The sequence below is a fragment of the Ursus arctos genome, unplaced genomic scaffold, assembly GCF_023065955.2.
Source record: "Ursus arctos isolate Adak ecotype North America unplaced genomic scaffold, UrsArc2.0 scaffold_22, whole genome shotgun sequence".
In the NCBI taxonomy this organism is placed as follows: domain Eukaryota; kingdom Metazoa; phylum Chordata; class Mammalia; order Carnivora; family Ursidae; genus Ursus; species Ursus arctos.
Genome location: NW_026622897.1, coordinates 60,028,363 through 60,044,495, shown reverse-complemented (window position 1 = coordinate 60,044,495; position 16,133 = coordinate 60,028,363). Strand labels below are relative to the sequence as shown.

General features: G+C 41.0%; 1 protein-coding gene across 1 annotated transcript in view; it reads right to left on the bottom strand.

The window, feature by feature from the left end:
* Positions 1-8,448: 8,448 nt before the first annotated feature.
* NLRP14 (NLR family pyrin domain containing 14) overlaps positions 8,449-16,133 on the bottom strand; it is a 40,887-nt gene continuing 33,202 nt past the window's right edge. The window contains 4 exon segments of the mRNA XM_048217433.1: positions 8,449-8,476; positions 10,737-10,812; positions 10,815-10,861; positions 12,027-12,197. Coding sequence (XP_048073390.1) covers positions 8,449-8,476; positions 10,737-10,812; positions 10,815-10,861; positions 12,027-12,197 — 322 coding nt within the window.

The window sequence follows — 16,133 nt, the reverse complement described above, 5'->3', positions numbered from 1 at the left end:
TTCCTGTTCAGTGACCACACGGATGTGCTGGGAGGGTCACTTGCCTGGAGGGGGTGTGGCAGCTGCAGACCCACTCCCTGAACTTGCCTTACGTACCTCTTCATTTGGTTGTTTATTTGCGTCCTTTATAATAAACTGTAATCGTTAACTGTAGCACTTCACTGAGTTCTGTGGGTCTTTCTAGTGAATTATGGAAACTGAGGAGGTTGTGGTTATTCCTAAATTTGTAGGTGGCCAGGAGGCTATTTTAGTAATCAAGGGGGAGGTGGTGTGTCATTTTCTAACAACAGTTCTCAATTCTTTGACACCAGTGGGGTGTCATACAACTCAACTCACTTCTGACACTAATTCCCTGGAGTTATCACAGACCCCACAGATTAAGGGCTCAGTCCCAACAAAACTGCCAGTTGCACATGGGAGCCCCAGGCCACCTGAATTTCTGCCCTGCTAAATTACAATGAAGAGGTTCTAACATACATGGTTGTTTTAAGTTCTAACACTCATGGTCTGGGCCACTGATTTTGAATTTTGTTTTCTAAGCAGGTTCCACACCCAGCGTGGAGCCCAACCACAGGGCTTGAACTCAAGACCCTGAGATCAAGACCTAAGCTGAGATCAAGAGTTGGAGGCTTAATTGACTGAGCTAGCCAGGTACCCCTCATTTTGAAATATTTTTAAGTAATAATTACAATACCTGAAATTGCAAAATGATAATGGATAAGCATTTTATATGTTTACAGCTGTCCCCCAGGTGTCCATGAAAAAGAATACTATTTGCCACTCCTTTTACAACTACTGGCAGCAAACTGTAGATCTTAATAATTAACGAAGATGTGAATACTGGTGGATGGGGAAGGGTACATCAAAGGACGGAGAGCCAGGCAAGGGGGTGCAGAGGCATTCCCTATGGAGTACCGCACCAGCTACAGTATGGGGACTTAGCGGGTAGAGAAGCTCCAAGACGAAAAAAGAAATCTATCCACTATCAGGGAATAAAGATGACATTTCAAGAAAAAGAAGAATCACCCTTCTCTAGTAACAATAATAATCTCTGCAAAGGGCTAAGCCCTGACAAGGAAGAGCTGGAGAGAACAAAGGTACTGCCATGAAGGTCCCCATTTCCTCAGCGTAGAAAGGAGAGTCAACTGAATGAGATCCCTGTCCTTCCTAATAGGAAGGTCAGGGAAGTATCTGTGGAAGCAGCACTAACGCTTGTGGACTGGGACCCTGAGTCTGTTTCCAGTATCTTCAGGGACTGAGTTCCGGTCCAGCTATCCAGACACATGGAATGATCCCGTGGCACTATACCATGCCACAAGCTCCGTGACAGTGAGGAGGGAGCCTCCCAGTCACTCTGCAGCTTGGGCACTGCCTTTTTTAAATTTTAATTTTTTAAAATTGTGGTAAATACACCTAACATAAAATTTGCCACCTTAACCATTTTTAGGTATACAGTTGAGTAGCTGTGATGTTGTGGTTTATTCTATATTTTGGTGTTGGTCCATGATTTCTGGTTCATAGCTCCTAAAACCCTTGGCATTTCCTGAGGAATAAGAACAATGGGAGCATCTCTTAATATTTAGTCTTTTGTCATAGATTCCTGAAATAGCTCCAGGGCCATAACGGTGAAAGGAGTGTCTTGTTAACCATAGCAAGCCCCTTATAGTCATACCTAAGTTTATGTTAATGTAGTAACTTTTGGAAAGCACCTGAGGATGGTGGCTGGTTGCCAAGGGAACCAACCTCATGATTAGAGGGTTGGAACTTTCAGCCCCACCCGCCCCCACATCTCTGGAGAGGAGAGGGGCAGGAGATTGAACTCAATCACCATGGCCAGTGATTTAATCAATCACACATACGTAACAAAGCCTCCATAAAAATCCAAAAGCATTGGGTTTGGAGAGCTTCCAGGCTGGTGAATGAGGAGATGCTGGGAGAGTGGCAGTCTTGCTCAGGAAGTGCATGGAAGCTCTGCACCCTTTCCCCATACCTTGCCCTAAGCATGTCTTCCATCTGGTTGTTTCTGAGTTATACCATTTGTAACAAACTGGTATTCTTAAGTAAAATGTTTTCCTCAGTTTTGTGAACCACTCTAACAAATTAATCAAACCTGAAGAGGGGGTCCTGGGAATCTCTGCTTCATAGCTGGTGGGTCAGAAGCACAGGTACAATCTGGACTTGTGATAGGCATCTAAAGAGCCGGGAGGAGGGGCAGTGTTGCAGGACTGAGCTTTCAACCTGTGGGATCTGAGGCTCTCTCCAGGTGTCAGAGCTGAGGTGAACTGCAGGACACCCAGCTGGTGTTGGAGAATTTCTGGATGTGTACACATGTGGTGACCTGAAGTGTCAGAGGTAGTGCAGTATTCAGAGTATTGTGTTTAATGTAAATGAAAATAAGAGTTTCTCTTTACAGTAGCATTAAGTACATTCACTTCGTGAAACCAATCTCAGAATTCTTTTCATCTAGCAAAACTAAGCCTGTACCCATTAAACAACTCCACATTCCCTCCAGCCCCTGGCTACCACGTTTGTACTTCTCTATGAATCTATTAATACTCCCTCATTTATTCAAATAATATGAACCAAAAGACTGTTTTTTTAATGTTCCTCTTGATTCAAAGATATTTATATTATTTTGGTGAATGATAACAGGTGTCCATTTTTAGGAAATCCATTTCTGCCCAACTTTAGGAGAGTGGCCCCACAGATTGGGATCTCAGCTTTATTAGGAGTGCCGAAATTGCCCCAGCAGCCTCTAAGCGCTGTCCAGGGTCCTGCTTTCTCTGGCTTTGGAGACTAGGGTTGAGGTTCCTTCCTTTCCAAGCACTTCCATGCCATGAATGGCGCCCCAAGCCGAGTTCTGAGGGTGCCTGCCTTAGGGACACAAGCTCCAGGAGAAGACTACATGACCTGTGACTCCTGCTCCCCGCAAGCCTGGTCAGGACAGACCTCGCCCCCACCTGCCAAAAGCTAGGCCCGCCAGCAGCACCGCGCCCCCGACGCATCTGTGCACCCTGCTCTGCCCTCCCCAGCCTGCTGAGCTTGCCTTCTCCCCCTCCACATCAACCCGGAAGCTCCGCATGAATCTCCTGGCCCGCCTTCCTTCCAGGCTTCGTCCAGGTCCCAAGGGCAGATTCCCACACTTAATGATTCACAAAAGCGAAATGGAAATAAGCGTCCTCCTCCCCACCAGAGTTGGAATCCAGGGACAACAGCAGAATGCAGAGGATGCAAATCCAGGAGTTTCCTAAAAGTTGGGCATTCCCAAGCTGTGGGAGTCACAACTTCACTGAGTTGCTAGTAAGTTGGGAAGTAATACAGATGCCTCCAGGAGGAGTGGGATATTTTTGCTTTCATTCAGTCATTCAATGAAAGCCCACATTGCACAAGACACTGTGCTGTGGGCTGGAAATAGAACAGTGAAGGAAAAAAAAAGCCATGGTTCCTGCACTCACTGAACTTACACTGTGTCGATGAAAATAGACAATAAGGAAATCTTTGAGCAGCTGTAGGAAAGAAACACCTATGCTCTGTTAGGAAAGGGGGGGCAGTGGTATTTCAGAGAACAGTGCTCAACCAAATTTTTGACAAGGGATATTTAAACTGCCGTGTGAAGGATGGTCAAGAGTCAGCTCTGTGGAAACGCACAGTGGACAGAGAAGATCACCGATGCAAAGGACTGGTGGTGAAAAACTTGCAACATTCAAGATATTGAGAAGAAATCACCATGTTGTTCGGTGAGAGGGGAGAGTGACATATTGGAAAGTGGAACAAAATTCTTTTTGTTATTAAAATTTTTGAGAGCATGCTCAAGCATGCAAGTGGGGGGAGGGGCAGAGAGAAAGAATCTTCAAGCAGAGAACCCAACCCGATGCGGGTCTCAACCCAGGACCCCTGAAATCATGACCTGAGCCAAAACCAAGAATCAGACATTTGACCGACTGAGCCACCTAGGTGCCCAAATTATGCTGCCTTTTAAATAAGGAGAATTTGATCCAGCTCTCACATCATTCACATACTCTTCCATTCATTCAAAAAATATTTATTGGGCACCTATGATAAGTCAGGCACTGTACTAGGTATTGGAGATTCTGAGGTAAAGACAAATAGGAGAGGGCGCTGCTTAAACAACTAATTTCATCTGAAAGACAAAAATATTAACAATATGTGAGTTCATAGTCTTTCTTCCTCCTATTGCTATAAAGGAACCTGCTAGTTCCCACCCTTTAATCTGCTCTTAGACCTTACTTATCTTCTGGTAAAGGACCTATGATTAAAAAATAAAGGAATGAAGACAAAAATATTAGAGGGAACATCATGTGCAAAAGGAAATGGGGACAAAATGATAAGCTGGACACAGTATTCTGTTTGAAATAACACTGTCAAAGGTTTACACTGTTGGAGGGGGTCAAGAGACAAAGCTGAATGTAAAGCATTAGAGGTGGAAGGAAAGGGAAAAAAGACCTCAATATAGTTTTCTATTTTGTTTTTAAAAAAACTACTTTGGTGTGGAGAACAGAGTAGAATGCAATAAGGGAGAAGCCAGGAGACCAGACAGGAAATGATGACCTAAAATAAGCTGGACTAAGTAGACTGGAAAGAACATACCTTTTCAATCTAGTTTTCCCTTCTCTCTTTCACTCTTAAAGAAGTATATTGACCATGTTAAGGTACCATGTATTTTTCCCACCAATTAATTCTCCTGAGACACTGACTGAATATCCTACAAATTCACTCAATTCAGACACCACCTACCTAGAAATAGCATCACATTCCACAGGTTAGGAAGAACTGAGTCCCACAAGCCTGCCCCCACATCAGATGCCGATTGGAAGTCCCGGTTGTTAATCTGTGCTTCGAACTGGCTATTCATAAGTCACAGTCAGTCAGCGACCCCTCTTCCTCAACACCCAACAGTTATTTATTGCACTTTCCTGAGGCATTGAGGATAACTGGAACATTCCAGTGGCCAGACCAGAAAAGCCCTGATAGCAATGGAATGCCTAGGAGACCACACCCCACAAGTCCCCTTCCCTGCCCAAGATCATGTGCTGAACACATACCGACCCCCCCCATCACGTGCTCTCTGCCTGCTGTCTCACAGGTACCACCCCCCTCCAACCTTGAACCTGTCTGCAAAACTCTGGGTGTCCATCCTGCTGTTGGAGAGGCTGTTCAGGCCTGAGCCTCACCTCCCTCAGCTACCAGCACCCAAAATAAATTTCTTCCTTTCTCTTCCTAACTCTTGTTTCTTGAGTTACTGACTTCTCTTATGACAAGTTTATCAGTTTGTTCAGCAGCAGTGTTGGCAGACCCAGCCAGGAACTATGCTTTCAATGTGTGCAGCCCCCTTGGGATTCCCTGGAAGGGAGCAGTTGGCTGTGGCAGTGGGCCGAGGCTCAGCCATTCTTTTTTAGCACCTGTGATAGTTTGGTGACACCATGGCCCCCTCCTTGGGGTCGATTAACTTGCTAGAGTGGCTCACAGACTCAGGAAAGCAGTATACTTACTGATACGAAATGCTGGGGTTCGGGACTGAACAGTAAGAAAGAATTCTTGAGATATCTTTGGTGCAAAAAGGGTGTTTTTATTAAAGCATGAAGACAGGACCTGTGGGCAAAGAGAGCTGCATTGGGGTTGTGAGGAGTGGCCAATTATATACTGTCAAGTTGGGAGGGGGCTGGGGATAGCATAAGTCTAAGGAATTTCGAAGCAAGGTTTCTAGGACCTTGAAGGGCCCAGCTGCTGTTAGGAAAAGGTCATTTACTACTGTCTAGTGAAACTAATCATGAGATCCTTCAGAAGTTGATCGGTGGGCCATATGCTTGGAGGATGACTGCTAACATCTATCTTGGGGGTGGGGGGGGGCAGGGTAGAGATAAAGTAAGTTTCCAAAGGGATTTTTACAGGATCCTGGAGGTCAGGCTAATGTCACGCATCAAGCAGTGGTTGCCTTTTGCCTCTAACAAAGTATTGACATTGAGGCAGCCAAGCAATGAGGAAGGTCACTCTGCTGGTCTTAAGTACTTGTCAATGGGCTGTTAAGTTGTAAGGAGGTCTAATTTTTCTTTTACCTTTGTTCGCCACCTCACTATTACTGGATTATTACAATACTATAGAAGTAGTATATGAACAGCCAGATGAAGAGAGATGTAGGGCAAGGTCCCTAAGAGCAGGAGCTTCTGTTCCCATGGAGTTGGGGACTAGCAGGATCATACATTCAGGTTCACCATCCTGGAAGTTCTCCAAACACTCTTGGGTTTTTATGGAGGCTCCATTACATAGGACTGATAAAACCACTGGCTATTGGAATTCAACCTCCAACACTCCCCCCCCCACCCCGCCCCCATCAGGGGCTGCGACTGAAAATTCTAAGCTCCAAATCAAGGTTGGTCCACCCCCCCCCCCCAGCCAGCCCCTCATCCTCAGGGGATTTCCAAAGGTCACCTCATTAACAAAAACTCATCATTGGAAGGGGCTCATTACGAATAACAAGACACTGATATCACCTTCATGGCTCTGGGGCAATTTCAGGAACTGAGGATGAAAGTCCAAATATTATAACAAAAGATGCACCCTTTGCTCTTATGGCTTAGGAAATTCCAAGGGTTTTCTTAGGAAATTTCTAGAGCTGTGAGCCAGGAAGCTTGAAGACCGAAATATATTTATCATAAATCACAGTAGCACAGTTGGGTGAAGACGGTTGTCCTGCCTTTTTCTACACCTCCCTCACCCTAAAGTTCATTTGCTCCTAGACTAAGATTCAGAGGGGTTAGTGAGACATAAATATCTTTTAGCCTCCATTTTAAAAGATAACTCAATTGAGGTATGAAAATCATAATGCTTCTAAAATCGTAGCAGCCTGTTGTAGTCAATTGTAGCGAGCAAGACGGCATCAAGCAGTGACACAAGCAACTAGGGCATTTCAGCTGAGACCAGATATTGCAAAGACCAGCACCGGCTGATGACACCCTCAGAACTTAGAACCAACAGAAACAGAGCAGGTCTGCGAGGGCCCAAGACTGACTAATACCTTCAACAAGGCAGGATTTTTGCAGCAACTGTTAGACTCTCCAAGCACTAACCCCTTTATGTCTGACCACTTCAAAAAGTTAGCTGCTGTAGGCTCTGATCTCTGCAAAGAACAGCGATCCTTCACCACTTGAACATAACAAGCAGTAAGTGCTGAGAGCCAACCTACACGGGGCCAGGAACTTAACAATGCGCTGACTTGACGTTTGGTTTGTGAAGACAGAACACGTTCGGTTTGTTACAGAGGTTGTTTGTTGTAGGACTTGTCTTGTGCATTGCTTTGTGTGTCTTATAAGAAGCCCCGTTAATCACATGGTGCTTTATAATTATGCTAACTTTGCTTTATGACTGAATGAAGCTGACGTTGCGGAAGGACACTCCCGTGTGCGCCTTCATAGCGTGCTGACACTAGCCAAGCAGATCAAAACATAAACCTGTAAATGCCTCAAGGTAAACAGAAACCTAAGGACAACCAATCACAAACAGCCAACTAGCCTTTTCCAAAGAAAGCTTATGACGCATAAGCTATCGCCATTCAAATAATTTGTTCTGCTCTCACACCTCTATTAAAAGACTTTTTCCTCGCTGTTTTTGGGTGGAGCCCTTCTTGCCACTTCCTTTGATGCTGCGCAGTTGAAACTGATTTCCCTCAAATAAGCTCTTAAAAAGATAAACTGAGGCATACTAAAAAATCTAACAGTTCTTTGACTCTCAATCTGCTATCTGATCAGGAGATTCACAGCTAAGGGTGTAGAGATTATTTTGTAGAAACCTGATAGCAATGTAAATAATTCTTATGAGCTAGCAGTGCAAAGGACTTCTGTGTGACTGAAAGATAATCCCAAAGCTCACTTGTTACATTGTAGGCCATTTCAAAAGAAAAAAAGTAGTTAAAGATTTAGAGAGAGAGAGAGAGAGAGAGAGAGAGAGAACGAACTGGGGGAGGGGCAGAGGGACAAGCTGACTAACCCCTGAGCTCTAGCCCAGGACCTGGGGATATGATGGACCCTGGAGTCAAAGTCAGAGGCCCAACCAACTCAGCCACCGAAGCACCCCGGACATTTACCAGTTTTATATTTACCTTGAAATGTTATTCTGACTTTTTTAAAAATGCCATTTCTGACGGACATATACACCTTCGTTCCTTAAATGCTTTTTAGAGCAACACCCCACTGGTTCCCCTACTAATGCATTGAGAAGTCTTTGACAAGTGCTCATTCTGCACTTACGTAAGAGCCATGATTTTAAATCCCTAAAAAGTGTGTTTTACTCCACCACTGGAACCATAGTGAACCAATTAGAGTCTTTGAAAGACATTTTAAACTAAAGCAGTATAATAAAAGACATCGTTTCTCCTTGGTTGCTAAACTGACAAAAGGCAAGTTCAAATCTGCCTGAGACATAATTCTGTCATAGTTACTGGATAACCATGGCGTCAAAATACCTAAAGCAAAAATTTAAAGTACAGAAAAAAAAAAGAAAATTCCATCATATTAGAGGATTTAAAGCAAACATTCTCAATAATTGATTAAACAGCAAAAATTAGTACAGGAAGATTTGAACTGCATAATTAAAAAGCTGGATTTAATGGGTGTTTACGTGTATATGTATGTGTAGGCCACTCAGGTAAGGAAAGTGTACATTCTTTTGAAACACACAGAAAACTGATTAGACAGCAGGCCATAAAGTCTGTTTTACCTAATTTCAAAAAAATATTTTCCAACAGAACACATTATCTTATAACTCAATTAGGTTAAAAATAATAAAGGTAACTTTAAAAACCCTGAAGTCTGGAAATTACAAACACTTCTGTTTGACATATGGGTCATAGAAAAAAAAAAAACCCAGTGTAAGGAAATATCTGGACATGAATGCTACCGAAAATACTCCATATTCAAGCATGGGAATTCAGCTAAAATATGTATTAAGGGAAATTTTTACCTTAATGCTTATAGTAAAAAAGCTAGAAATCAGTAAGAATCTAACTTAAGAAGGTAACATACTGACAGAATAAATTCAAATGTAACAAGAATTTACAAAATAAATTTATTTAAAAGAAAATGTAAAGAATCAAAGAAAAAAAAAAAGATCCAACAAATCTAAAGTTTATTTTGATCACCGTTTGATTCTTTGACTATCCTTTTTGACTCCATAACTACACTATTTGAAATTGCAAACCCCTCCTTCTCCAGGGCTGGATTTAGGATGAGGGGAGTAACTTGGGTGATGCACAACTTTAAGAAGATATGGAAAGACTCTAATCAAGATAAACATTTTAGTGGAATATTTTGTAAGTCAAAATTAATGCAAAATATCCATGATAACTGAATACAAAAAATTAAAGACAGAGTCTGACCCTGCACTTGCACAAGGTTGGCCCCAGCCCACACCCACCTCCAGTAAGTACTTCACTCCCCTCACCCTAATCCTGGCCTGTGGATTATATGATCGCAGGGACACCAGGTATGTTTCCAAAATTTAAATGACTGTGCTTCTAGTATGCTGTTATAGTGCAAGGTAAAAATTCCATATCATTTTTTGAAATAAGTACCTGACCAAAAAACAAGACTGAATTTTATTAAATGCCTCATCAGCATATAATGAAGTGATTATTTAGTCTTTTTCCATCAATCAATTGGTATCATAAATTATAACATTCCTCCTATTATTTGTCTTCTTGTCCTTCTGTTCTAAATCATAATATATTCATGGTATATATTTTTTAAGATTTTATATTTAAGTTATCTCTACACCCAGCATGGGACTCAAACACAACCCTGAGATCAAGAGTCACATGCTCTATCAACTGAGCCAGCCAGGCATCCCTAATTCATGGTATATTTAAATTGAATCTTGGAATTTTCAAATATTTATATTTAGTCTTTGCATATATATTTATAAGTAACATCTGACTGTGAATTTCCTTATAGTGCTACCTTTTTCAGGTTCTACTATCAAAGTTGCATAACTTTATAAAAGAAAATGGTGAAGTTACCCTCCTCAATGATGCTCTGAAATGGTTTAGTTAGTCTTTCACAGAAAATGTTACTGTGTCAGGTTTCTGTCAAACGGAAGAACATGTCTTTAGCTCTAATCCCAATAATCCTATATCGGATATCTTCACAACAGGCTACAGAAAATGTTCCCTGAGAAAGTGGACTCCCATTTCAGTTGAGACCAGCAATTCTCAAATAGTAATGTATCTAAAATTTGCCTGGGAAATAATTTAAAACGCCAGTTCCTAGGACCCTCATCCAGATATTCTGATTCAGTAAGTCCGATATGGGGCTCAAGAATCTGCATTCTAAGAAACAGCCAAGTGATTTAGACCCAGTGGCCCCCGGAACACAAACCGAAGTAGTCAGTAAAACATGCCAGAGATGGTGAGGCTGTGAAGTAAGCCATACGTGCAAGGGAGAGAAAGGAAGCCAGACGCTCTAGCTGCCCTGGCCTGGCCCTCCAGTCTCATTTCCAGGCTTCTCGCATCCAATTAAAAACATGTTGTACTTTTTACAGAGCTTTATGTTTTTCATTTTATTTTAGCCTCTCAACCCCCATGTGAAGTAGAACAGACATTTTACAGAGAAGTGACTCACCTACATCCAACGGACACCAAACACTGTCTGGGCACAAAGCATCTAAGGCTAAGAGCCCCAGGCCTTGTCACCCTGAGGCCTTATCTCATTTTCTAAAATCAGGGGCACCACTACCAGGAACCACCTTCGCCACTGTGATCATTATAATCACCCTTAACGATAAGGTGTGGATTCCTAACTCTTAAGCGTCCAGCAACTTCTGGGCTTCCTCATCAGACGTGTCTTTGCACACCCTGAGAAAACAAGGGAGCACCTCTTCTTGTACTGTCTTCCCACAGTCCGGTAATTTCTCTGAAGAATTTGTTTCTCAGAGAAAGACTGTTGAAGTAGAGACAAATGAACATGGGGAGTGGGGCAAGGGAGTGTGAGGGATACACTGAGGGGATACAGCACGTGAAGGAAAATGGAATATAGAGTAGAAATAGATTAAGATTTAAGAGGATCCTCGAAGAGCCTTTTTCTACTGAAGCAAAACAGTACTGCTAATGATGACAAGAGCTAACACACAACCCTGTTATGTGTTATATGCACGGTTCTAAATACAGGTATCCTACCTCTGCTTTTCCAAAGGTCGTGGTTACACGACTTCACCTTTATGAGAGACCTACATTAGCAGCTGCTTTTGATAACTGAAGGAAGTCCAAAGATTTTTGCTTTTAACATACACATACATACACACACACACACACACACACACACACACACACACGGAAAACAGCATTTGGCTTTTGGGTTGCAAAGCCGTTATAGAGGCAGCAGGAACCCAAGCAGCAAGAGCAGCCCCTCCAAGCTCCTTCCCCAGGACCTACAATGCACCTCAGCACCAAGCTGCTGCAGCTCTGAACTGTGTCTGTGGGTATCAGTGCTTTTATGTCAATTTATTTTGTGCGTATTGTCCTAAGGTATCAGAAAAGCCTAAAAGAGGTTATTCTGGGGGTCTCGGAATGCTCAAAAAATTTTCCAGCTAAATTAATGGTAATTGCTTCTCTGATTTATACCATTTTGGCTTATGAAAGGTTTCATAGGAACACTCTACCTTCAGTAGTAGGGGAACACGTGTACTGCCTTACTGACTCAGCTGATCAGTCCTCACAATAAACCATGGATAGATACAATCATTTCACCCATTTATAGGTAAGGAAACCAAAACACAGAGGTTGGAGACTAGTGTAAGTTCAAATATCTAGTAAGTTCCAGCTAGATTTCAAACTCAGGTAGTCTGGCTTTAGAGTTGCTACAGTAGATCTCTCAAAATTGTGTCCTATGGGAAAAAAAATAAGGGCCTCAGAAATAAGCAGGGACCCACTCAGGTTGATCCTTAGGCCTGCAGTAAACCAGTGGCTTCCCAAATCCCTTGTTAGAAGAAACGTTCGCCCTGAGAAGCCAATGAAGACTTACCCTAGAACTTTCAGTTTACACTCAGGAGACCTCAAGACTTCACATAACTTCATCATTCCTTCATGCCCTAATGTATTCTGTCTCAGGTTTATTTTTATCAGGTTTTGGTTGCTTCTAAGAGTAGAGGAGAGATCCTGACAACACAGGGAGGTCAAACCACAGTATTTCAACCTGAAGGGAAGAGAGACTGAAGATAAAATTAAATTTACCCCATAGAGCAAGCATGTAGATCTGTGGGCTGGGAGTGTAGGACGACTCCAGAAGCTTAAGAAGAAGAAAAAAATTGGGGGGGGGATCACAATTAGGGTAAATTCAAAGAATGTAAGTACTTATAATATTCATTATTACTAGATATTTATAGACTGAATATATTCCTTCCTAAATCATGAATTGCAAGTACATAATTATAGTCCAGGGAATAAAAAGGGAAGCACACTAAGAAAAGCTGAAGCCGTTGAATCTTTGATCATCATTAAAAATTATAGATACTTAAGTAGACTTTTGAAATGTGATACTGAGTATTTCAAAAGCAAGGTATATAATGAGGTCTCTTAGCACCATGCCATTTATGCAAATAAAAATGCATACACCAAAAAAAATTACATCTTTTACAAGGATACTCACAACTCTATGGCATATTTCAAACACACTAGGCCAGCTGCCTATACAGGGGAAGGAGAATAGTTAAAAGAGATAAATTAACCAGCTACCCAACCAATAGTCATTAGAGGACCCCTGCATAAACCAATAATAATATAATAATACCATGAACTGAAGAAGTATGTTAAACTCAACCTTCTATACCTGATGATATCGCCAACCAACTAATTTTAATTTTCACTTTTTACCGAGCCATTCGACAATTGAGTGCCTATATAGGCGCTGAGTATGAAAAAAAAAAAAATTAAGTTACTGCCTACACAGAACTGGCATTAATGTGGTAGAGCAACACTCCCACTATTTATGACACAAGATAAATATCACACAAATAAACCGTAGGGCAAAAGGCACTATGAGACATAAAAGATTTCAAGAATTCATCAGGAAACAATCATTCTAAGTTTGCAGTCACTAATAATGGTCTCAAAATATAGAAAACTAAAACTAACAGAACTACAAAGTGAAAGACACAATTCTACAATTATAATGGATATTTTAACATACTTTTCAGAACAACTGAATTATCAAAAAAATCACTAAAAATAGATGATTTGAATAACAATTAACAATCTTAATTAACTTATATACAATACGGCAACCAACAACTCTTCATATTAAGTGCATTATGGTACATATATAAAAACGGACTATAGACTGGGTCACGAAGCAAGTAAATTCAAAGAACTGTAATCATGCACAGTATGTCCTCAGACCACAATGCTAGAGATTAAATATAAAAAGATGACAAGAAACTCCTCTTACGTTTGAAAATTGAGGAATACACTTTAAAATAACCAGTGGATTGAAGAAAAAATATAAGGGAAGGTAAACATTTTAGACTCAATAATAACAAATGCTACATATATCAGTTATAGGATGGAGTTAATGCAATGATTTGAAGGAAAAGTCACACCCCGTAAGTGTTGGAAAAGGAGGAAATATTTATGAGCTAAGCATCCAGCTCAAGAATTTAAGAACAGTAAAATAAGGATGCCTGGGTGGCTCAGTCGGTTAATCGGCCTTTGGCTCAGGTCATGATCCCAGAGTTGTGGGATCGAGTCCCGCATCGGGCTCCTTGCTCAGCGGGCAGTCTGCTTCTCCCTCTGCCTGCCACTGCCCCTGCTTGTGCTGTTAAGCATGCACACGTGCTCTCTCTCTCTCTGATAAAGAAGTAAAAATTCTTGAAGAATGGTAAAATAAACTCAAAAGGAGAAATAATTAAGGAAATAAAAAGTATGCATAGAGAAGATCAATGTTGTGTTCTTTGAAAAGTAAAATGAGAAAAAGCTTAAACTGCCAATATCAGGAAGAGAGACATCACCAGATGTCTAAATCACTGGAGATAATCAGAAGTTGAGCAGACAATATCAGACACTTGCCAACAGAGTTTAAAATTTAGATGAAATGGATAAAATCATAGGAATAATCTTATGAAAAATTAATCAGTAAGAGAAAACTTATATAAATGTATGATTATTTAAAAAATAGAATCAGAGGGGCGCCTGGGTGGCACAGCGGTTAAGTGTCTGCCTTCGGCTCAGGGCGTGATCCCAGCGTTCTGGGATGGAGCCCCACGTCAGGCTCCTCCGCTATGAGCCTGCTTCTTCCTCTCCCACTCCCCCTGCTTGTGTTCCCTCTCTCGCTGGCTGTCTCTATCTCTGTCGAATAAATAAAATCTTTAAAAAATAAATAAATAAATAAATAAATAAATAAATAAATAAATATAGAATCAGAAGTCAATCTCCACACGAAGGAAATTCTGGATCATATAGCTTCACCAGAAATTTCTACGAAGCTCAAGGAAGAAATAATTCCAATCTTACACAAACCTCCCAGGAAAAAGAAAGAAGGATCACTCCCGAACTTATTTTTCGAAAATACTGTAATCTGGATACCAAAACTTGATGGGAACTGCACAAGAAGAAAATTATAACCTCCTTATAAACAAAGATTTAGTTAAAATAGTCATATATCAACAAAATAAACTGCACAATGTATATAAGAGATATCATGACCAAGTTGGTTTTGAGCCCAAAAAAAGATCTAATATATATAATAAAAATCAATGTGATTGACCACATTTGGCACATTTCATAAAGCTCAACATGTATTCATAATTTAGAAAGAAAATAAAGACAAGTTCTTAGCAAACTAAAGATAGGAACCTTTTTAAATTAATAAATGAGAGAAACACTGAAATTTTACTTTTGAAAAATTTTGCTTTTGACATTGAAAATAACACAGGAAGCCCACTATCTCCAGACATATTAACATTCTATCACGTGTCTTACAAGATACTAAGGCAATAAAAAGAAAAAAGGAAAAGAATAGAAATGGGGAAAACAAAACAACTGTTATTCCCAAAAGAGGACTCTGTACCTAGAAAATCCAAACAAATATGAATAAGCAGTTATAATCAACTAGAGGACGTGGTAGGCTACTGGATGGGAAGTTAATATACAAAACCCAACCGTGTTTCTATGTATAAAGAATAAAACGAAAAAATAACAAAAATATCCATTTCCGGGGGGTATTTCCACCTGGCTGGCTCAGTGGGTTAAGCATCTGCCTTTGCCTCAGGTCTTGATCCCAGGGTCCTGGGATGGAGCACCGCACAGGGCTCTTTGCTCAGTGGGGAGCCTGCTTCTCCCTCTGCCTCTACCTGCCACTCCCTCTGCTTGTGCTCTCTTTCTGTCAAATAAATAAATCTTTAAAAACAAATACCCATTTCCAAACAGTATTGCAATATAGCAAGTACTTAGAAATAAAGTTAAACAGCAAAATAGAGAGCCACTACAGGAAAAAGGACTAAGCTTTATTGATAGAGCTAAGTAAACAAGGATCTGTCACGATTGATAGATTCAGTGCAATTCCATTCAAAATGCCAGCATATGGGTAGGCACAGGTACATGGAGAGGTTCACATGCACGTGTGTGTAACTTAGTAAGCCGATATTTAAAATTTTGTTTGGAAATGCAAAGGGAGAACCCAGCAACAGACCCATGCACCAATGAAGACTCGACTTATACCAAAGGTGGCCCTGCCAAACAGTGAGGGAAGAAAAAGAGTCAATAAATTTTGCCAGAAAAGATGAGTATCCACATAGGAAAAATATTAAATTGGACTGACCTCCAACCATATTTTAAAGTCTCAAATGCTTCATAAGCTGCCTTTTACATTTAGAAAATAGTAGAATGTCTTCATAATCCCAGCATCGGGAAAAATGTCTTGAACAATTACAAAAAGCACTCACAATAAAAGAATAATCCGATGTCACAGTTAAATTCTTCAGTTCCATAAAAGGCAGCATAAATTTGTATGGAACCAGAAAAGACCCCGAATCTCCAAGGAACTGTTGAAAAGGAAAAACAAAGCTGGGGGCATCACAATGCCGGATTTCGAGCTGTACTACAAAGCTGTGATCACAAAGACAGCATGGTACTGGCA